This window comes from Drosophila erecta, unplaced genomic scaffold (assembly GCF_003286155.1).
Source record: "Drosophila erecta strain 14021-0224.00,06,07 unplaced genomic scaffold, DereRS2 tig00000021-arrow-pilon, whole genome shotgun sequence".
Taxonomy (NCBI): domain Eukaryota; kingdom Metazoa; phylum Arthropoda; class Insecta; order Diptera; family Drosophilidae; genus Drosophila; species Drosophila erecta.
The window spans coordinates 1,552,611-1,573,109 of NW_020825198.1; the positions used below are offsets into that span (position 1 = coordinate 1,552,611).

General features: G+C 47.9%; 5 protein-coding genes across 8 annotated transcripts; 3 read left to right on the forward strand and 2 right to left on the reverse strand.

The window, feature by feature from the left end:
- Positions 1–385: 385 nt before the first annotated feature.
- Positions 386–2,240, reverse strand: LOC6545671 (protein phosphatase PTC7 homolog). Its single transcript, XM_001971110.3, has one exon. It carries the CDS (start codon positions 1,925–1,927, stop codon positions 962–964), a length of 966 nt encoding a protein of 321 aa, XP_001971146.1. The 5' UTR covers positions 1,928–2,240; the 3' UTR covers positions 386–961.
- A 283-nt stretch (positions 2,241–2,523) lies between these two features.
- Positions 2,524–10,319, forward strand: LOC6545832 (DENN domain-containing protein 5B). Of its 2 annotated transcripts, XM_015158139.2 has the most exons (15): positions 2,524–2,660; positions 2,949–3,399; positions 3,455–3,564; positions 4,123–4,535; positions 4,608–4,897; positions 4,960–6,040; positions 6,168–6,374; positions 7,075–7,252; positions 7,311–7,650; positions 7,713–7,842; positions 7,906–8,156; positions 8,233–8,378; positions 8,502–8,620; positions 8,687–9,069; positions 9,135–10,319. In XM_015158139.2, exons 2-15 carry the CDS (start codon positions 3,126–3,128, stop codon positions 9,554–9,556), a joined length of 4,344 nt encoding a protein of 1,447 aa, XP_015013625.1. In that variant the 5' UTR covers positions 2,524–2,660; positions 2,949–3,125; the 3' UTR covers positions 9,557–10,319. The 2 variants fall into 2 exon arrangements, with proteins under 2 accessions (XP_015013625.1, XP_015013624.1); XM_015158138.2 differs by lacking the exons at positions 7,311–7,650; positions 7,713–7,842; positions 7,906–8,156; ... (2 more) ...; positions 8,687–9,069; positions 9,135–10,319 and having other exon boundaries at positions 6,846–7,113.
- A 37-nt stretch (positions 10,320–10,356) lies between these two features.
- On the reverse strand, positions 10,357–11,254 carry LOC6545833 (ectin). The gene is made up of 4 exons (XM_026976893.1): positions 11,164–11,254; positions 10,981–11,112; positions 10,661–10,896; positions 10,357–10,605 (listed from the first exon to the last, which is right to left on the reverse strand). The coding sequence occupies exons 1-4, from the start codon at positions 11,200–11,202 to the stop codon at positions 10,359–10,361; spliced, it is 654 nt and encodes a 217-aa protein (XP_026832694.1). The 5' UTR covers positions 11,203–11,254; the 3' UTR covers positions 10,357–10,358.
- A 150-nt stretch (positions 11,255–11,404) lies between these two features.
- Positions 11,405–18,470, forward strand: LOC6545834 (choline-phosphate cytidylyltransferase A). Of its 2 annotated transcripts, none has more exons than XM_001971113.3 (4): positions 11,405–11,687; positions 15,961–16,541; positions 16,750–17,073; positions 17,135–18,470. In XM_001971113.3, exons 2-4 carry the CDS (start codon positions 16,041–16,043, stop codon positions 17,873–17,875), a joined length of 1,566 nt encoding a protein of 521 aa, XP_001971149.1. In that variant the 5' UTR covers positions 11,405–11,687; positions 15,961–16,040; the 3' UTR covers positions 17,876–18,470. The 2 variants fall into 2 exon arrangements, with proteins under 2 accessions (XP_001971149.1, XP_026832653.1); XM_026976852.1 differs by lacking the exon at positions 11,405–11,687 and adding an exon at positions 12,734–12,750.
- A 417-nt stretch (positions 18,471–18,887) lies between these two features.
- Positions 18,888–20,470, forward strand: LOC6545835 (choline-phosphate cytidylyltransferase A). 2 transcript variants are annotated; one of them, XM_026976853.1, is made up of 4 exons: positions 18,888–19,025; positions 19,104–19,189; positions 19,256–19,579; positions 19,644–20,470. In XM_026976853.1, the coding sequence occupies exons 2-4, from the start codon at positions 19,106–19,108 to the stop codon at positions 20,349–20,351; spliced, it is 1,116 nt and encodes a 371-aa protein (XP_026832654.1). In that variant the 5' UTR covers positions 18,888–19,025; positions 19,104–19,105; the 3' UTR covers positions 20,352–20,470. The 2 variants fall into 2 exon arrangements, with proteins under 2 accessions (XP_026832654.1, XP_001971150.2); XM_001971114.3 differs by having other exon boundaries at positions 18,888–19,189.
- The last annotated feature ends 29 nt before the right edge of the window (positions 20,471–20,499 follow it).

Below are 20,499 nucleotides of genomic sequence, written 5' to 3' on the forward strand. Positions count from 1 at the left end.
GTGTGTATTTTAAGATTGAAGCATTTTTTATGAAGTTTTCCTTTCGCAGCTGTGTATTATATATATATTATATATACATATATAGTAAGCCTGCGTCACAGAGGCGCAATCGATTTCTTTCAGATAAGAAAACCGAATAGCTTTTATAATTAAAAATGTGATTTCACCTATACGTCTGTGAGAAATAGATTGTTACACCGCCTTAAATATAAACACCCCCACGTATAATCAGTTTGTATGCTGATGTATCTATTAATTTACATATTTCTGGCCCTGGAGTTAATCTAAGCAATTAGAACGTTCTATTTAAGTTTTCCGTACACTTTTATTGTTTACACATATTTATTTGCCTTATGAATTTATCACGAAGTGACTACAAGTTGCATTCGTTGTTTTTCCATTGGATAATTTTATTGGGTCGCAAATATCAGTGAGTACATTTCGACAAAAATTGTTTAAAGACAGTTCGTTCGCCCGGGTAAATGGGTAATCCTCCGTCCTCAGTCAGATAGCTGCACTCGACTAGCTCCATTCCGGGTCCACCTTCCACCATCCGGACCCCGGACTCGTATTCATGATCCTCGGTGTCGGGGATTGTTTCGCAATAAGTTGTTTGTTTATTGTTTGTGGTGATTAGAACGCCACTGACGACAGAGATCGCCAGATCGGGCAGATAATTCGCATTTCTCTACTTAGAGCGAGGGTTATGTATACAATCAAGGCGTGGGTCGCTCCCCAGAATGCGTCGAAGTTCGTCGGTTCGAAAATGAGTTTGCTCGTATATATGTAACTAACAATTCAAAGGGTCAAAGGGTCGTCGTCCTCGTCAATCACAATCTCAATCTCATCATGCAGCTTAAACGGTAGACAGAACCACGAAACAGGCTCCTAAAGCTAACTAAACACGTACGGACTACAAGTAAACGTTAATCACTAGGGAGGATGGTTTGGAGCACCACTCTCACATCGCCACGGTGGCCAGGACAACGGTGATATCGTCCGGCTTGCCGCCACGCGCCTGGATGTTATTCCTCCTGGCGCTGAGTGCAAAGGGCGAGAGGAACTCGCTGTTGAGGGACAGGGTACGCGCCATCAGCGCCAGGCTGTTGGCCGTCATCTGCAGCTTGACGGGATCCCGTTCGCCCTCCACCTCGCTGAGAACCTGCAGCATCAGTTTCTCGGGCACGTTGTCGAACACTCCGTCGGTGGCAATGAGAATTACATCGCCGTCCCGCACCGGAAAGCTCATGGTGTCCGCCGACTCAGGGCTGTCGCTGAGGACATTTGGCCCATGTCCTGGCGGCGGCAATGACAGTTGGAAGGGTGTGTTGAAATAGTGCTGCTGCTCCTCTGACTTGTGCACCACCTGGCCCTCTCGCACCACCATGAAACCGCTGTCGCCGATGTTGGCCGTGTGCACGGTGCTCGTCTCACGGTTGAGAATTAGGACGCAGGCTGTGCTGCTGCCCAGAATGGGCTTCTTTTGCTCCATCAGCTCGCAGTAGCTGTAGGCCAGCAAGTTGACCGGACGTTGGGGATTAAAATGGCTGCATTGCACCAACCGCTCGCAGGTGCGCATCAGGAACGATGAAAACTCTCCAGGATCGATGCCATAGCTTCGCCAGCCGCCCACGCCGTCGGCCACGCCCATAACATCGGCACTGGCGGTGGAGGCTTTGAACCATGAATCCTCGCCGTACTTTCCCGGTTTGTACTTGTGTCGCAGGTTGTCCTTGGCGAAGCCGCACACCACAGAGACGAAACGGGGTCGCGGGGAGCCCGCGGATCCTGCTCCCGCTCCCGACTTGGTAGCCCCCTTTGCTGCTGCCCCTCCTCCGCCGCCCGTGGCCGTTTCCAGGAGCGTGGAGAAACTGCTGCGCAGGGCGCGAGAGATCACACGCGAGGTCCAGCTGAGTGACGAGTGCATCGCCCAGAACTCGTGGTCTCGTGCTCTCAATCAATCAAATCAATCGCATGTGGGGGGGTGTAGGATTCGGTTTGGGATTCGTTCTATTCGTTTTATTCGACTTGGGAGTGCTCCTCCTTGGCGTTCACTCCTACACGCCACTCCTCCGCACTCGTTTTTTCCGTGGCAAAACTCCTGTCTCGACGGGGGACACAATTTACGTTCCAATTAAATGCGAAATGTTATGTGATGAAGTGATATACTTTTTCTCGTCAGGTCGCGATCCAGTTCATAACTGGTTCGTTGCTGTCTGCTTGCTGGTTCCCCACCCCAACTCCCCGCACTTGAACTGGTTCCGAAGCCATACTCACCCCGTAGCGGTATTTTCGGAACCAGTATAATGCGCTTATACTCAGAATTTTTTATCTTACGGCATCCTCAAAACTTTTGCTTGTATTAGGCAAGACATTTTCAGTTCCCGTTAGTAATTACTATAAATTTATATGCATTTAAAACATATATTATCAAGTTTTACAACTTTAACTTTCATAAGTTCATACAGTTTTTCTGATAGTATTTTAAAAGAACACCCCTAATTTTTTTTAGGAGATTAAGTTTAACGGTCATTTTACTTTGGCTTTCTCCTACTTCCACCACCTGGTCACACTGGCGACCAAAGTAGTTTGTTTTTGCCAAAAAACTCAGGTCTACTCCACTCCGTGGTATTTGTTTGCCCAGCTGGTCTTTGTTGTTGGTAGGTCCAAACCGAGACGCAGCCAGTGTTAACCCAGTTTTTGGGCTAGTGATTGAAGTAGCTCCCACGGTCCACCAGCGGATTAAACTTAATCGTGTAGAAGAGAAAGAGGGTGAAAGAGGAAAGTGTTGTTGGTGGTGGACGTGGGCAACGACATTGGCATAGAAAATTTTGCATACACTTCTCCTTCGCACACGCACACTATTGTCGAAAGTGTAAAAATAAAACAAACAAGTAAAAATAGCACCTGGTTTGCTGTTGTGCCTAAAGTCGTACGTATTTTTGCAGACGGAAATTGATTGGTTGTGTAAATTGGAAAGTGCACGAAATCGCGAGCGCATAACGGTACATGTATACACACACAAGCAGCACACGCACACACATGGAGGCAGTGCTTTTTGTTTGATGTCCCATTTGGCGGATTAAAGACAAAGAGAGAGAGAAACGGAGGAGGAGGAGGACGCGATGACCACACGGGAGAATGTGGTTTCCAGTCGCCTGTCCAAGCTGATGATCAGCAGTGGGAGTGGAAATGGCAGCGGAAGTGGCCCCAACATCCAAGTGGCTCCATCATCCACCCTGGTGCAATCTCCCACCTCGCCCGGAGAGCAGTCGCAATCCCAGTCCGAGCTGAACCAACTGAAGCGGGATGCCGATCCGCAGTTCTCGCGCTTCGCCGACTACTTTGTGATATGTGGATTGGATCTGGACACGGGTCTCGAGCCTGATCGGTTTGCGGGTAAGTGACGAAGGCTCGCCGAGATTGGGATTAACTTCACATTTACGTCACCTAGGGGACAACCTTCATTGCTCGCCGCTGGACCGCGCCTACAAGAGTAAGCCCCTGGCTCATTATCCCGAGAACGTGCCCTGGAACCCCTTCGATGCCCACGGCATTTGCATGGTAAACCCAAAGACCGTTTCAGGTCGCTCCCCAGCCATCTTAGGGTGGGTCGGTTAAAGTCGGTTGGATAATGTACGATAGGCTAAAATATTCAAATGGGAATATTTCCATGCTTTTTTCCAAAGACCCAACACTTTGATGAACAATTAGGTCAGAGAATGATGTATTACCATCTGTCAATGGAATCAGGTCATTATATTATTTTTCGTTTTTACAAGTTTTCATAGATTTTGAGAGGAACCATAACTAATTACATATTAATGATAGAACTTAAACTTGCAAAGGGACCGAGCCACCCTAATCCATATTCATGTCTAATTGAGCTCAATTGGCTGCCCTTTCGGTGGAAATTCATGCTTGGCTAGCCAGTTCATTGATACAGTCGTTGCGAGTTGTTGTGAGCGAAGCACTTATAATTGATGCCACGAATACGACAGCGTCACCCCGCTCCCGATAAACCTTATCTCGGGCATCTGGGCATGTGTTCGAATGAATGGATTTTATTTATGCCCGCCACTTGAGATCGAGAACTCACCCCCCACCATTTGTCTTCCACAGCTCTCACTACCGCAGGGTCTGCGCTTCCGCACCCAGAAACATAGCATCGAACCCCGCTTCCACTCGTTCGCTACGACACGTGAAGATGGAAAGCGGTGCTATGGGTTCAGCCTGGTGTTCTACGAGGAAATTCGTAACCGAAACATTTGCGGGGCCATTCACACGCTGCAGAGCATGTTCATCACGGAGCTCTCCAATGGCCAGCAGACACATTCTCTTAGTCGGGTGAAACAGGATGGCCCGGTCAGCCGATCACTGCCTAGGCACTTTAAGGTGGCCGGACAGGCGCCGCAGTCTGCACAAAGTTACTACGACATCAACAAGGACAAGTTGTACGTGGCCAAGAGCATCACGCTGATATGCCAGGCTCCGTACGCCTTTGCCGCTCAGATGTTTCTTAAGAATCTGTACAGGTGAGTGAGATATAATAGCATTAAATAAAAGGAGAGTCCCTGAACTAAATTTCGTTCCCTCTAATGCCCTAGATGTCTTCCTCGGCAGCCTGGTGCTGGTATAAGCTTGGAGTCCTACGTATACAATATACTCTACGAGGTAATGCTGCCGCAACCGGGCAAGTCCATCCGGGTTTACCTGCCTCCCACAGAGCCGCATCTGCCACCCATAGCTTTGATTCTTCAGCGTCCGCTTCTGGCTACCGAGTTGCCCCTTCTCGACTTTCCTCTTAGGCTGCTTTTCAAGTACCTGGGTGTGGAGTGTGTCATACAGCTGCTGACGTGCGTGCTTTTAGAGAATCAGGTCCTGCTTCGGTCGACAGGTCGGAATTTGCATTATTACAAATACGAAACGTATGCTTTAACCTTTTCATGTACCTTGCAGACTATCAAAGACTTATGATCGTGGGCGAGTGTATTACCTCGTTGCTGTTCCCGTTCGTATGGCCGCACGTATACGCTCCCATTTTGCCCGCCGCCCTGCACCACTTTCTGGATGCACCAGTGCCCTTTGTGATGGGATTACATGCTGAGTGCGAGGCGGCTCACAAGATCGGCAGCGAGGCAACCCTCTGCTTCGTTGACATTGACAAGAAACACATCCAGCTGCCCGAGGAGCTCCCAGTCTTTCCTCACAAGGTGGATTTTATGGCCGAGATTGGTTCGGTGCTGGACAAGTTCGAGATCGAGCGAGACCGCGACCAGGAGCCTAGTTTCCGAAACGGCTATATGGGCAGAGGAGCTGGAGGAGGAGTTTCCGGATCTGGAAGTAGCGGAGCAGGTGGTGTCGATGCCATGATCTCCAGCTGCACCCTGCCCACCGGATTACAGGCGGCTCGGCGAAGCAAGGAGCGCTTTCATCAGATGCAGGAGACCGTCTATACTCTGGCAGGATCGCCAGGCGGTGGCGTCGTTGACTACCAACCGCTCATAGCGCATCCATCACGAATCGATCATGTGCCACGGATCGCTGACTTTCTGCGTAGGAAGGGAGGTATTAGGGGAGCTGGCTCTCCGGTGGGTAGTCCCACCGTCTCGCTCTCTTCCTCGCCAGTTGGCATCTACCATGACGTAGACGCAGTGGACGCCACCATGCCAGTCAGTACTCGTCGCGCAGAGAAACAAAAGCTAAGCCCTGTGGATCAGTACTACCAGGACCTGCGGATCAACAACTCGGTGCGGGAGATCTTCCTCAACCGATTCGTACACATGTTCCATGCCTACGAGTACTTTGTTATCTACCCAAACCAGGCTCGGGACGAATGGATCTCAAACCGTGAGACTCTGCAGAACTTCGACAAATCCTCGTTTCTGTCCGACCAGCCGGAGCACCATCGCGCGTTTCTTTCGCGCTTTCTTGAATCTCAGATGTTTGCCACCCTAATCGACAATAAGATCCTGGCTATGTGGGAGTCGCATCCCGATGAACAGCTTCAGCTGTTCGACCAGCGCGTGAAACTGTTGAGGTAAGTCGCTAAAGTTGTAATAAAAAAATCCGGATTTACTTTGAAGATATTCCAAATGATAACATTGTGCAGCAACTTATTATAATCACATGTTAACACATTTTCTTCTTATATTCGAACACTTCAGGCGACGACACGGGGAAAACATGATTGCCGCCACCAGCTACGAGCCGTGCGTGCTTAGCCAGGACTCGCAGCAGGGCTTCGAGAAGCGCCTCAACTGCATCGACATCGAGGTGACGCCGCCCAGCGAAATTCTGGCCAACCGAGCGGCCTACTTCCGCAGCTTTCCGCTGCTCGAGAAGGGCGTGCTCAACCAGGAGTGCGCCTCGAGGTAGTTGCCCTAGTCGCCTAGTTCTCTAAGTTCCCCTGTTGTATAGTTAGTCGTAGAGCACGTCCTGCTTTAAGACCAACCACCAGTCCCCATCCTTAACCCCCGCACTCATCCTATAACCAGAATCCCCATCGGGGATAAGTGTACCTTGGCCCCAGAAAGGCTGACAAACGTTTGATATTACCTAAATGTTAGTTATAGATACCATAGACTCCTAGTTGTACGTAGATGTATTTCCTGTACCTTTGTTAGCTCAAATTAGATCAAATCGAATCAAAGCGCGCGTTTTACACTGGATACATTATTCCCTTGGTATCATATTTTTATTTCTATTCGTATTCGTATTGTTTCTCTTAGTGCATACCACTTAACAATAAATTCTGCATTCTCCAATCGTTAACCGAGACTCTTCTTTTCGTTTGATTTGTTTCGTTCTCCCGCCGTAAATTGCACCGCATGCACTGCCCACAGCTCACCGCCTGCTTCTCCTCCACCCGCTCACCCATCCACCCCATCCACCTCGTCCTCCAGCCCCCTTCGGAATCCCCATTAATCCGCTGTCTCTTTATTCTCGTTCGAAATTCAAACTAAACTCAAAACGATCTTCAAACTCATTCGCGCTAACATCCATCAAACAACCAACCTCAACCAAAAACCGTATCCGAATCCGCCTCCGATTCCGCATCCGAATCCCCAACAGAGGCAACAGCCTGCGACGGGTGAAGAACGGCAACAAGTGGCGGGCCCGGGAGATCTCGCTGGACCAGAAGCCTGGCTCGAACGCCATCAACCGACTGTCGGCGAACCTGACCACGGCGGACGTGAGTCCGGCCCTAATAGCCCAGGCCAACTGGACGTTTGTGGAGCGATTGCTGAAGGTGTGTTTTGAATGATTAGTTATCAAATATAATAATGCCTATGTGTGGCCTGTTGTAGGATATAAAGTCCAAGACCAAGCGGATGCTGCTTGAGAAAATGGGTAATGAGGCAGTAGCGCTGGGCCTCAAAGGCGACGGCATTGAGGAGAACACCTTGATAGCCAGCATGTGCGATTTGCTGGAGAAGATCTGGTCGCACGGCCTGCAAAACAAGCAGGGAAAATCTGCTCTGTGGGCCCATCTGCAGGCCTATCTGGAGATGCAAGAGGCCAGAGGTGCTGGCGACAGTTGCGGAGCGGAGCAGACTCCACCGGTATCCAGCAGTCCGGGCAGCAAGATGACCATCGCCACAGCATCGCCTGCTCTGGCCTGGAACGCAATGCGCAAGCGCATGGACTGTAAGTGGAGTTGTAGTTGCATTCAATTGTATGGCATTTCAATGTCTTATCTGTATTGCCAGATCTCTCCACATTCCAAACGGACTTCGACAGTCCGCCCAGTCCGAATCGCAGTCGTTCGCGAGATCGGAACAAATTCGTGGGCCTGGAGCAGCTGTGCCCACTTCCCGAGTCCCTGGAGTTCGATGTGAAGTAAGTAGCATATCATGGAATCTGCTTCCCTGAGTAACGAAATTCAAATGCTTGCCCCTGTAGAAATGTGCTGGCCATGGCGGATATCAAGACGCACATAGGCTATACCCGCGCATGGGTACGTCTGTCGCTAGAGAAGAAGCTGCTGTCCAGGCATTTTCGTACCCTGCTCTCCGATGAAGCTCTGCTGAGATCTCTGTACAAGCGATCGGCCTTCTTGCGCTGCGAGGAGGAGAAGGAGCAGTTTCTCTACCATCTGCTCACTTTGAATACGGTGGACTACTTCAGCTTCACCAACATCTACCCCACGACGAGTAGGTCACGCTAGCAGTCCAATATATTGCCTGTGCTCACACTCCTCTTGGTTTCTCATCCCTTTCCCGCCCACAGAGCTGCCCTACCGCGTCGTGATCTTCCCCTCCCGCAAGTACGGCTCCTACCACACCTCCAGCAACGTCTGGATCATGGTCTCAGGCACCATGAACGAGACACAACGGGTGCCCGTGCCGAAGGGATCCTTGGAGTTCATCTTCCATGTAAGTCTGTGGGTTGTGCATCGTAAATTCTGATAGACGTGCTGTTTTTAAATTTCCTGCTGCGCTCTCCACTCCAGCCAAAAACCCTTTCTAACCACTTATTCGATTCCCTTTCACTTGCAGTACAAGAACCTTGGCCTACTGACAACCATGCGCATTGGACACGACAACTCGGGACCCAGCCACAAGTGGCTCGTTGAGCAGGTGGTGATGCGCAATGAGGTCACCGGCCACACCTACAAGTGAGCTAACAGCAAGTCGGTCAAACATAAACCCTGACTAACACAACATTTCTATTCCCCAAAAAGATTCCCTTGTGGACGCTGGCTGGGCCGAGGCGTGGATGACGACTCCACGGAGCGCCTGCTGGTGGGCCAACGTGTTTCGACGAATGCGAAGAATGCCGAGCTGGTTCCTGGATCTGATACTCGCACCCCTCCACGGACGCGGAGCCCCAGTGTGCAGCGCCAGGAGACACTGGCGCCCTCAGAGATTCAGCACCAGCTGGGCAACTGCGTCAACGTGCTGGTCAAGTGGCATTACAAACCCAGCCGGGATCGGGATGTGGGCACACTGACCAACCTGCTGTGCGGGGACGATGGATTGGTCAAGTGTCTGGAGCAGGTCTTCCTCTGCGGCTTCCGGTCGTCGCGTTTCTTTGGACGAAATCTGTACATCTGGGACTATTTCAGTAAGAGATATAGACTCTAAATTCCCTATATTTTCCTGCTTAATCATTACTTTTTAACTTAACAGCTAAAATTAAGGAGCTGTTCGAACAAAATCTGCAGATGGAGCTGGAGGACTCATCCTCTAGCTTGGACTCCTCGTTTAGCAATGGAAGCGGCAGCGGAGGAAACAGTCTGCAACGCCGAGAAATCTCCAGCATTTGGCGTCTGTACGTACAGCTTATGGACGAGATCAACGGAACAGCACTCGGCAAGGACGGAAAGTTCCAGCTGCTGATCTGCCTGAGCCTGCGGGAGCATCTGCTGACGCGGCTGATAAAGCCTATGGCTCTGACCAAAGTAACGCACGAGATGTACGAGGAGGAAAGCTTCCTTCGGCGTCGCAACCTACTCACCTTTCTCATCCAAATCCTGGAGCCCTTGGACGACTGCCACATCGTGCTGGAAAACTCAATCACACAGGGCATTCGCATAGCGTCCCAATGCTGAGGACCGGATGCATCGCTCGCACCGCAATACTCATGCCACACCTCACGGACCCACGGACATTTGCAACCAGTGACCTAGAGAATACTCACATACATATGCTCTTGAGGAATCTCGGAACTCTCGAATTCGTTGTTAGCTTTTAATACGAAGCGGAGGAACTCCTTCCCCCTATTACACCTATTTCTAATCCTAATTATAATCCCAAGCCTAGCCACTAACCACTTGCCATTCGACCCGACAGCTTGCCAAGAAACCAAGTCAAACGCTGAACGTTTTAGGGGGGATGGATGGATGGATGGATGCCAGTCCCGGGAACACTGAAGCCAAAGTTGAACAAAATTCCTTGTCATCGACGCAATCGAATTTTAAAGACATTTACTGTGCAATTAACAAGTTTACTATAACAAATTCTAAAATGTTGTTCAGAAATCTACATATATTTGAAACGTATGCGTGTGTGTAGCTTAGTAGATAAGGTCCCAATCCAAAACCGAATCCAGTCAATTCTCCTGAGTTCCATTTTCAACGGTAGCTTTTAATTTAGTTGATTTACCAAAGAATCTTTGTTTTTTATTACGACCAACTTATGGCGTATATTTTGTATATTAGAATATATTTTGGTACTTGAGCAGTGAGTTAAATGAGATTAATCCAAAGGTGTTTATGTTATAATCAAGCTTTATTTTTACACTTTAGCCAAACACGTTTGCAGACACTACCTTAAGACCCTGAAAGTCAATAAATACGCAAATGAAATTTATGATTACAAGCATGGAATTTACTCCAAATATATCATGAAAATCTACAAAATCCTGGACGTGCCGCGCAGATATAAATTTAATAAGGTCGTAACATAGCACAGCCAGTTACCAAAAATATTTCGGACACCATTGAGTACAGATGTTGATGGAAGTGTGGACTCGAGGAAATCAGCTATAATGTCTTGCGAATCCCAAAATATTGTTGGTCGCTTTGGAACATTAGACTCCATTTCTTGCAAGATGTTTCCAGGAGGAGCATATCTCACCACTAGGTATCTCGTTTCCTGGCTGCGGAAGATCGTCCTGGACTCGCCATTCAGGGGTAATTATGAAAGTTACTCACATTCTCCCTAGCCCAACGCCAAGTCTGGTGGAGGCGTTCCATATCATGGCCGTAAATTTGTAATACTTTTTGTTATCAGCGAAGCCTCGATAGTGAAACCAATCTCGAACACAATCTCTTGGGTAGGCATCCCGAAAAAGGCACACGATTTGAATATGCTTGGACGTAATTGGACCCGTTGCGTGCAAGTTTGACATGTAGTCCTCCTTGTATACACCGTCAGTCTTGACTATTTGCTAGATGATAGAGACTGTTAAATAACTATTTTTACACAATCCACGGGTTTTCAAAAATTTCGATATATAGTCATAGAGACTTGCCTTTGCGTATTCTGAGCATTGCTGACAGAGATCTTCGTCCAGAACCATCGGTTGATTTCCGTACTTAGCCCTCCGTCGATTATGAGCCTCCAGGATAAAAGCACGAAGACCTATCCCGAATGACTGATTGCACTAAAGGGAAGAAGGTGGTCAGACTGAAGAAAAAGTGTTACATCGTAATACCTCGACGGCGATTAAAAACAAAATAATTTTTAAGCTCATTGCGTGTATTTTGCAGCAAGATTTTCTAAAATATGACAAATCTCACATGGTAATGTTTGTTCCCCATAAGATTTTAAATTTTAAAACCAGTGTTATTTTGGATTTATTTAAACATTTTTTAATTTTTTGCCATTCTATAAAATTTTAAACTTAATTCCATTTGTGTTTTTAAACTAATTCGATAGCTTATTCGAGTATTCGACAGAGTACTCGATAACTTATCGGTTCCCTAGGCGTCATCGATGCTATCGAAAGGAATACCACCTCTAAGAACTTTTGTTCCCTTGCGTTATTCGAAATTGTGTTTGTGCACGACGAACAACAAACGAATTGTTAGCAGGCCGAGTGGAGTGACTTGTGGTCCGCGTTTCGTGTGTGTGTCATTCCGTCTGAAAACCAAGATTTGCTTAGACAAGCAGAGAAAAGAAGGAAGCAGCTCCAATCGATAATCGAAAGAACCGTTCCGAGTTGGAAGAAAGTGGAAAGTAAGTGGAGAGTGGAAACTATTTTGGTTCGGTGCGACTTTTCAATGCGGGTCACTGGGAGATGCAGACACATTCACGCTGCCGCCAAGGATGACGTGAGCAGTTCGAGAGAGGGAGTAAGCGAAAGCTTGTTCTCTTGCTGTTCATCAGGGGCCAAATGTGCGTTTTGGATTCTGGCTCCTCAAGGCTTGTTTACATAATCACCGTCTCCTGCTCTGCTCACTCTGTTTATTCCCCGCGACGAACAGCTGCTGCGCTGCCGCCGCTTATCGATTTTTTCCTTCTCGCCTTTTGCAGCCGGCAAGACGACGCCATTAATTGGACGTCGCCACGTCATGCTTGTCGTATGATTTTTCGTGTCGGAACTTGCAGCAGGTGAAACCCCGCCGCCCTCTCTCTCGGTGACGCGTCATTTGGGGCCGCACTTTGCCCTGCGATCGTACGATTTCCCCAGCGGCAGCGTCATTCCAATGGGGCAAGTGCTAGTCACGCTACGTGCTCCACTTTCCCAAGCGCCTTTTTACCGTTGTGTTGCGTTGCGTGGTCGCTCTTTTCCAGCCAAACACAACAGAGCGGGGGACAGAAAGCGAAGAGCGAGAGAGTGCACGCGCGTGTTTGGAGAGATCACACGCACTATCAGAGTCAGCTGTTTCGGCTGCTCAATGAAATTCGTATTCGGTGCGTAGGCGACTGAGAAAGAGAGGCATACATACATACATAGTTGGCATTGTGCAATTCTATTAGACAATCTTATCGCCCGCCTGGGAGCCCTAAATCGCTGTAAACGCTAAGTAGGGTGCCCCAGAAAAACGTGTCTGTGCCTAAACTTCAGTTCCTACTCCCAATAACCAAGACCGATAGTTCCCAGAGCATTCTCGCACGTAGCATCCGAAAATCAAAGTTGACGTCAACTGGGTTTTTTGGCGTATTCCATTAAGTCCATTAATGATAAGCCCACGCCCCAAGGTTATCACTGCAAATTGCTTGTGTGTACTATAGAGTACAACCCACGATCAGTCTATAATTGTCCACCGATCGCAGCTTATCAACGGTGAAAGCACTCGTACGTACGCACGGAGATTTGAATAAAGCCCGATGTAGTCGTTCATATTCTGTGGGTTTGTGTTCAGACCCAGAACTGTACTTTCAACCTCTTGCTGTTGGCCAAAAGCGAACGAGCAGCCAAAAAGCAAACTCCAAAATCATCTATTTGCCCAGAGATTCGCCATAGTTCTTTAGACTGCTAGGAAGTGTTGGCCAAAACTAGACAGTGTATAGTCCAAAGAGTGAAATAGTGAACAATAGGTGTTGTATTAAAAAATACGATCCCCGGATGATCTAATTTAATTTGTTGTATGTAGTGCTCTGAACACATCCGGTTTTCGTAGTGACATGAACAATGTTACTAACTTTTTATCATTAAGGGTGAATCGGCGATTTAAAACAACTTGCCTTTGTACATTTTCCACTTGCAAACATTATTATATTATATATTATATTATTATATATATACATAATATATTAAATCACGCGATTTCTAATTTTGCTAGCACTTCCACACATTTCGTGATCGCAGTGTTAGCCTTACCCTGTCTGAAGAAAATACGTACAATATGTAGTCCGTACAAATGTTGTATTATGATGAAGTGGGGCCGAGCTGATTGCGAACTTGGCCTGCGATCCATATGCCAGGCTGGCAAAGATCAGGCGGTGCGATTATCGCGCTTGCTGGGTGTTTGCTGAGTGCTAACCATAATTAAAGGTAAATGTGTCTTATCGCTGGAAACAGTGAAACACGGCTCGTTTCCGCCAAACGCATTTATCGTGTTTCCAGATACTCGCGATTCGCGTTTCGAGTGCAACGGAAGAGCCCGTCACCCACATAAATATGGTTCTCCTCCGAGATAAGTTAACAGCAGGTAGGGGATCTTATCTCCCGCTAGCTTTTACTGGCCGGCAATTTGGGAATCGATTTTACGGGTCCCACACTTCTCCACTTCAAATGGAAATCTCCCCCGGCTTTGTTTACGTTTAGATTCGCTTCAATGGAGGTGGCGCTGCGCCCCATTACAGTGGGCCCTCGCTAGCGAGATTAGATATTTTTCGGCTTTTCTCAGCTGTTTCGTACACATTTGTTTCCAAAATCATCGCGATAAGAATTGGTTTATTATCTCGCATTGTTAAATCACTTTTGTTTTTAATCTTAACTGATTTGACAGTAGTGATTTATGTGAAATATGGAAATAGTGAATCACAGCTAATCACGAGTACAAAGGAACTCGGAGTAATTTTTAGATTAAGCAATCCACTGAACAACGACGAAAGTTAGTCTCTATTTGAATTTAATGTGCGAATATAGAGAAATTTGTGTGATAAGAGTCGTGAGTAATGAAGTGGTCGTTTTTTGAAGAACTGCAGAGTTACTTATAGCGAGCAGTGACTGTAGATCGTATGACTTTAATTTATGACTGAGGACTGCTGAAGTTACCCGAAATTCGACTTGGCAACACAATTTGCATGTCCACGAAGAAGGTACAATAAATTGTGTTCAACCCCAAAGAACGCTTACATCAGATCCGAAATTATTCAGATACTCTCTCTTCTCGGAGCTTATTGCTTGAACTTGAACTGAAAGCGGGTTCCAAGTGACTCACATCTCATTCAAAACAAGCACTCTGCGCCCCTTGGAGTCGCCAGGTGGAATTTGACGAAGCGAATTGCCAGGCGCTCCTCCAGATTAGGTATAGAAATCTCTGACGTATTTCCAATGCCAAGAAATATGCCGTATGCAAATAGACATGTGTGCCACGATGAATAAACATGAGGAATCGTCTACCTAAAATTATTGTGTGCCACGCACGAGACAGCTGACCGCACAGTGGGCATTTCTACAATATTATCGTAAGATATGTACATTTGAGAAATGTCGACTTTGTATTACTTCTATGACGCATCTATCGTCTTGATGTGCGTAATGTTAGTATTGAAACGGGTTATCAGTATTTAAATGCTACATATATACATACATATGTGCAAATATGACGATCTTGTTGAATTATTTCGCTCACAGCATCGATATTCTTTGGCACAAAAACTGATTTAGAACGACCTTGAGGAAATTCGTCATTGAAAATGCCCGGTAGCTGAAATATGACTTAACCAGCCAGAAGTGGAACTTTCTGCGAGCTGCTTCGTTGGGTGTGCCACGGGGCACGGGAGGATGGTCCCCAGCTCTGGGAGGATTGGGTCATCGTGTCCGCCTCACGTGTTCCGCCGGTCCCTGTTTACGTAAAGTGCAGCGCCACTCGGAACTAGTTCTGCGCCCAGTGGGTTGCCCACCCTGCTGCCCCCCGTCGCTTCAGTTGCTCATCATCCCGCTCTGCTCCGGTCCGCTCCGAGAGTACTACGTGTCTATTATTACCGATACCCACCGACCCGTGTTGTTGTTTACCCAGCGATGTGTTTGTGGCTGTTTCAGTTGGCTTTATTTATGGGGAATTTCTGTGAGGCGATGCGCGTGGCGAATTGAATCGACCATTTGGCAATTAAAACTGAAATCGATTTGGCCGTGGCTCAACTTCGAAGAAAAGGGGCGTGGCAGGGGGCGTGGGGTCAGTTGTCACGTGGCGTCAGCGCAAAAAAGCCCGAACTATTGCAAGCCGAATCATAAATATTTGGTTTAATAATAAGGGATATCTGATTACATAAAAATATACCAAAAAAAAAGGTTTTATATTAAAGTAACTTTCCAGTGCAAAAATGTATTAGGCTGCTCGAATTGGTACTACATATGTATATTCTTGCTCATGCACTAATGCATTAAATGGTTTTTTAAAAATAACTTTGTTTATTTTGAATTGTTTACGGCTTTATTGGATTTTATTTATAAATTGCTCGGTAAACAAGTGCATGCCATATATGTATGTACGTAAATATGTGCAGATTAAACTATCAAAAATACAACTTGTGTGTTCATTGGTACAATAATATTCATTTTTAAGAAAATTAATTAAACCCTTAACCTTGGTTAACATAAAAGTTCGAGTGGTACATAAAATGCAAAAGGGAAAGCCCCATATTTCAAAAAAATTCAACGAATAAATTTGATAAATGATGCTTGCAACCATAAGCAAAGCTAAACCAATTTGGTTTCAAAGAAAAACTTTCCAATTTCATAACACTGACTGTGATATAAACGAAATGTTACAAACCGAATATGGGGATTAAATTTAAAGAGTATTGGTTACCAATCTGTTTCTCGCATCTCTTCCAGCTGAAAGTCAATTGAATCTCTGTTCCTCCGTCACCGCGTCGCGAAGCCGTTAAAACTGCCGCCCCCAAATATTCGCTGCGATGGCCACCTCATCGATACTCGCCAAAAGCACAATTAACAGCACATCGCCACCGGCCACGCCCAGCAGCAGCGCCTCCCCCGGCTCCACACTGACCACCCGGAAGCGGACCTACGAGACAGCCATTGCCATGCCCTCGTTCACCGCCTCCTGCAGCTCCAAAAAGGGTTCGGAAGTCCAGGATCAGCGCACAAACAGCCCCGGAAAGTCCAAGAGCAGGGCCGGCCAGCTGGAGAGTGTCCTGGTGTTCGGCGAGGGCGCCAATGAGCCAACCACCTCGGCCACGACCCTGCGGGACAAAACACGCACCATCTCACAAAGCGACGCCGATGATGGCGGCGAAGCAGCAGCCGCAGAGGATCTGCTGTCTTCCCAGTCGGATTACCTCAATGGCGTCAAGCGGAAGTACGTACCGCAGCAGCAGGCGTCGCCAAATCCCCGGGTGGTGTCCGAATCCACCTCGCAGCAGTTCTTCAATGGCAGCGGCACCTCCGATTTCGCGGTAAGAATCTTTCTAGCTAGGAAAGCTGTCCATGAATTGTATGGAGGCTACATATTGCACTACAAGTAGTGATAGTTACTCAATTCGCTTGACAGATGTCGGAATAATTTGAAATTGATGTCAATGTGTGATAAGATTGAGGAAGAATGTGTAGGCTAAGGACCCAATCGTCCAACTGAATAACCCAACTAAACTCCTCTTCCTGCAGACAATTTGCAAGCCGGCGCCCTACTCCCACGACGAGGAGGCTATGCTGGAGCGCGATAGGTGTGACTACACACAGAGGATCACCTACCAGATGGCCCGTTCCGGACAGACGACCCGTAGGGTGAGGGTCTACGCCGATGGCATTTACGATCTGTTCCACCAGGGCCACGCCCGCCAACTACTGCAGGCCAAAAACATCTTTCCCAACGTGTACTTAATTGTGGGCGTGTGCAACGATGAGCTCACCCACCGCATGAAGGGACGCACCGTGATGAACGGCTTCGAGCGATACGAGGGAGTGCGTCACTGCCGCTATGTGGACGAGGTAGGTTCTGCCCGGCGCTGATTAGATCTATTAGTCTATAGCAGCATACTCTGTCCCACAGATCGTCCAGAATGCACCATGGACTCTGTCCGATGAATTCATCGCCGACAACAAAATTGACTTTGTGGCCCACGACGACATTCCGTATGAAACCGATAACATGGACGACATCTATGCTCCTCTAAAGGCGCGCGGCATGTTCGTGGCCACGGAGCGCACTGAGGGCGTGTCCACCTCGGACATTGTGGCCCGCATTGTCAAGGATTACGATCTGTATGTGCGTCGCAATCTGGCCAGAGGCTATTCGGCCAAGGAACTCAATGTATCGTTCCTGTCAGAGAAGAAATTCCGGCTGCAGAACAAGATGGACGAACTGAAGTCGCGTGGCAAGCGCGAGATGACCAAAGTGAAGGGGAACATCATCACCAAGTGGGAGGAGAAGTCACGCGAGTTCATCGACACCTTCCTGCTGCTGTTTGGACGTGAGAATCTGAACCACTTGTGGAACGAGTCGAAGGGCAAGCTCCTGCAGGCGCTCAGTCCGCCGGGCAGCCCGTCGGGATCTGTGAACGGTGATGATACGGAGGGCGGTGAGGACTACAGCAAAACAATTGACGACTACTTGGAGATGGCCGAGAAGTTGAGCTCGGACAGCGGCAGCAATGAATCGCTTCATGGCAAACAGCGACCGAAACAGAAGCGCTCCTCGCTGGCCCGCCGTAGTTACCAGAGTCTGCAGAGCCGATCACCGGAGTTGGAAGCGGATGGGGACGATGCGGAATACGAGCGCCGCAGCGATTGATTCAAGTGCGGGCCAGCCCGATCTTTTCTTCTACTCTTAATGTCTTTGATGCTATTGTAAATTGACTTGTTTGCAACTAGTTCGACGGCACACTATAGATGCCCCAGGATCGCCACGCGGCTCCACGAACACACTAATATTTACTCTAGCCCTAAGTGGTACTGTAATCCCAATGTTTTAGTTGGCACTCGTTCTCCTCCTTCCTCAACTCCACCTGCCCATCTCCATATCTGAGAACCGAGGGAATCCAGTAGCTAATTCAGCTGTGTGTGGGACAAGCAACCAACGCAGCAAAGACTCATTTTTGTATTAGGCACTCGGCGGACTGTGCACGAAATCAATCGGCAGTAGCGGCAGATTCAGGTGCCGAAAATATCTAGAAATATTTATATTAAATTATTTCGCATAATATTAAACTAAGTTAACAACACCGCAACAAGAACACCAACCAATATAGAGAAATCCAAACAAACAAATTACATTCGGAAAATGCAAAAAACAAGTAATTAGTAACAGTTGGCAATAGCGGAACTATTGCAAATGCTTTGTTAAATATTTTTTGAAAAATAAACATTGAATCGAAAGGAAATAGAATGAAAAAGGGGGACTTGTGCATCAGTTTGCTATTCTATACGTTTCTCCAGCAATTGCGCATCCGATTCTGTAGCTATCTATGGAACGTGCAGAATATTCTTGCGCTCGCCGACGATGATGAAACCGTTTGCCTTGATTGGACACCCATTCCCCGCAATTAGCTGCCCATTCACCGGCTGGAAGCGGTTCACTGATTTGTTTAATGGCGCTGCGGTTTATATATAGATGCGCGCCCATCCTCTGATCAAATCGGCGGACCCGTGCCAAGTCAGGCGACCCGTTGCTTCCCATTTGCTTGCGCCTTAATTTGCGGCAATTGAAGATGAGCGATGAATCCAAGCCAGTGGCTTGGGCCTGAGACAACGATAGAGCCGCTTCCAAGTCGTGTGCCTCGCCAGCCTCTGGACTCAATTGTATTGATTCGCCACCAGTTGCCGCCAATTTATTCTGATCGCCGCTAGTGCGCAGTTGGGGACATCTCTCACTCACAGTCTCGGACTCAATCCTCGACAGAGTAGACCTAGAGGGTTATGCCGGTTCCGTCTCGATTTATATAGTCAGTTGTCCGGTTGAAAGCCTGTAGAGCGAACCACTTGTGCTGTACTTAGTTGAATATATATATATTTTTTTTAAGCAATGGACAAAATGCCGGAAGAGGACGATGTATCATCACCGCTCGAGTTTAAAATGCTTCCGCTCTTCATGGACTTTGAAGATTTTGTAAGCCTGCTTAAGTAGATCCTAGTAGGTCCCACATACTAATCCCTCCGCCACAAACGCTTCCAGAGCATTTGCCAGCCTGCTCCTTTCTCGTACGATGACAAGGCCTTGCTGGAGCTCGAGAGGTGTGACTACACGCAGAGGATCACCTACCAGATGGCCAGAGCTGGGAAGACGGCGCGCAGGGTGCGGGTGTATGCAGATGGCATCTACGATCTGTTCCACCAGGGCCATGCCCGCCAACTGATGCAGGCCAAGAACGTATTCCCCAACGTGTATCTCATCGTGGGCGTGTGCAATGATGAGCTGACCCTCAGGATGAAGGGACGCACGGTCATGAATGGATTTGAGCGCTACGAGGCGGTGCGCCACTGCCGTTATGTGGATGAGGTAAGTGTTCAATGCGACTAAGCAAATGTTTTTATACACTTCTCGATTGATTCGTCTCAACAAGATCGTTCCGAATGCTCCTTGGACGCTAAATGATGAGTTTCTCGACGAGCACAAGATCGATTTTGTGGCCCACGATGACATACCCTATGGAGCTGGCGTAGTGAACGACATATATGCTCCACTCAAAGCAAGGGGAATGTTCGTGGCCACGGAGAGAACAGAGGGCGTTTCCACGTCGGACATTGTGGCCCGAATCGTGAAGGACTACGATGTATATGTGCGCAGGAATCTGGCCAGAGGCTACTCAGCCAAGGAGCTCAACGTGTCCTTTCTCTCCGAGAAGAAGTTCCGTCTGCAAAACAAGATGGACGAGCTGAAGTCGCGCGGCAAGCGGGAGCTGACCAAAGTAAAGGTTGACATCATAACGAAGTGGGAGGAGAAGTCGCGCGAGTTTATTGATGCCTTCCTGTTGCTGTTCGGCAAGGAGCGGCTTAATACCTTTTGGAACGAGTCCAAGGGCCGAATCATTCAGGCTCTCAGCCCACCAGGCAGTCCGAATGGCTCCATAAACGGCGACGATCCAGATGCCACAGACGGCGCAGAATCCCAGGATGAGTACATGGAGCTGCCACCTGAGTACGGAGCGGGTAGTGGTGGCTCCATTAAGCGAAAACAGAAGCGCCCGGGTCCGGTGAATCACTCACCAAGCCCCAATGACACGGAGGAACAAGAGCATGAGGATGTTGTCCACGAGCGACGCAGCGACTAAAGACGAATTTGGCTATCCTCTTCCTATCCCTTAAATCTTAAATTATTTTGTTTGTGGTTCAATGGAACAAAATAGCTAGCAGAAAAATATGCGCTTTAAATATATTCAGATCAATTTCAGTTTATAAATATTTATTTTACCAAGAAAG

Bases quoted from the DNA above. Each gene is read 5' to 3' on its own strand.
- LOC6545671 (XM_001971110.3), bottom strand. From the start codon at position 1,927: ATGCACTCGTCACTCAGCTGGACCTCGCGTGTGATCTCTCGCGCCCTG.
- LOC6545832 (XM_015158139.2), top strand. From the start codon at position 3,126: ATGACCACACGGGAGAATGTGGTTTCCAGTCGCCTGTCCAAGCTGATG. The intron at 6,041-6,167 runs GTAAGTCGCTAA...CGAACACTTCAG, and splicing joins CAGCGCGTGAAACTGTTGAG to GCGACGACACGGGGAAAACA. The intron at 7,253-7,310 runs GTGTGTTTTGAA...GGCCTGTTGTAG, and splicing joins TTGTGGAGCGATTGCTGAAG to GATATAAAGTCCAAGACCAA.
- LOC6545833 (XM_026976893.1), bottom strand. From the start codon at position 11,202: ATGAGCTTAAAAATTATTTTGTTTTTAATCGCCGTCGAG. The intron at 11,113-11,163 runs GTATTACGATGT...TCTTCCCTTTAG, and splicing joins TGTTTTTAATCGCCGTCGAG to TGCAATCAGTCATTCGGGAT. The intron at 10,897-10,980 runs GCAAGTCTCTAT...TCTATCATCTAG, and splicing joins AATGCTCAGAATACGCAAAG to CAAATAGTCAAGACTGACGG.
- LOC6545834 (XM_001971113.3), top strand. From the start codon at position 16,041: ATGGCCACCTCATCGATACTCGCCAAAAGCACAATTAACAGCACATCG. The intron at 16,542-16,749 runs GTAAGAATCTTT...CTCTTCCTGCAG, and splicing joins GCGGCACCTCCGATTTCGCG to ACAATTTGCAAGCCGGCGCC. The intron at 17,074-17,134 runs GTAGGTTCTGCC...TCTGTCCCACAG, and splicing joins ACTGCCGCTATGTGGACGAG to ATCGTCCAGAATGCACCATG.
- LOC6545835 (XM_001971114.3), top strand. From the start codon at position 19,106: ATGGACAAAATGCCGGAAGAGGACGATGTATCATCACCGCTCGAGTTT. The intron at 19,190-19,255 runs GTAAGCCTGCTT...AAACGCTTCCAG, and splicing joins TCATGGACTTTGAAGATTTT to AGCATTTGCCAGCCTGCTCC. The intron at 19,580-19,643 runs GTAAGTGTTCAA...CGTCTCAACAAG, and splicing joins ACTGCCGTTATGTGGATGAG to ATCGTTCCGAATGCTCCTTG.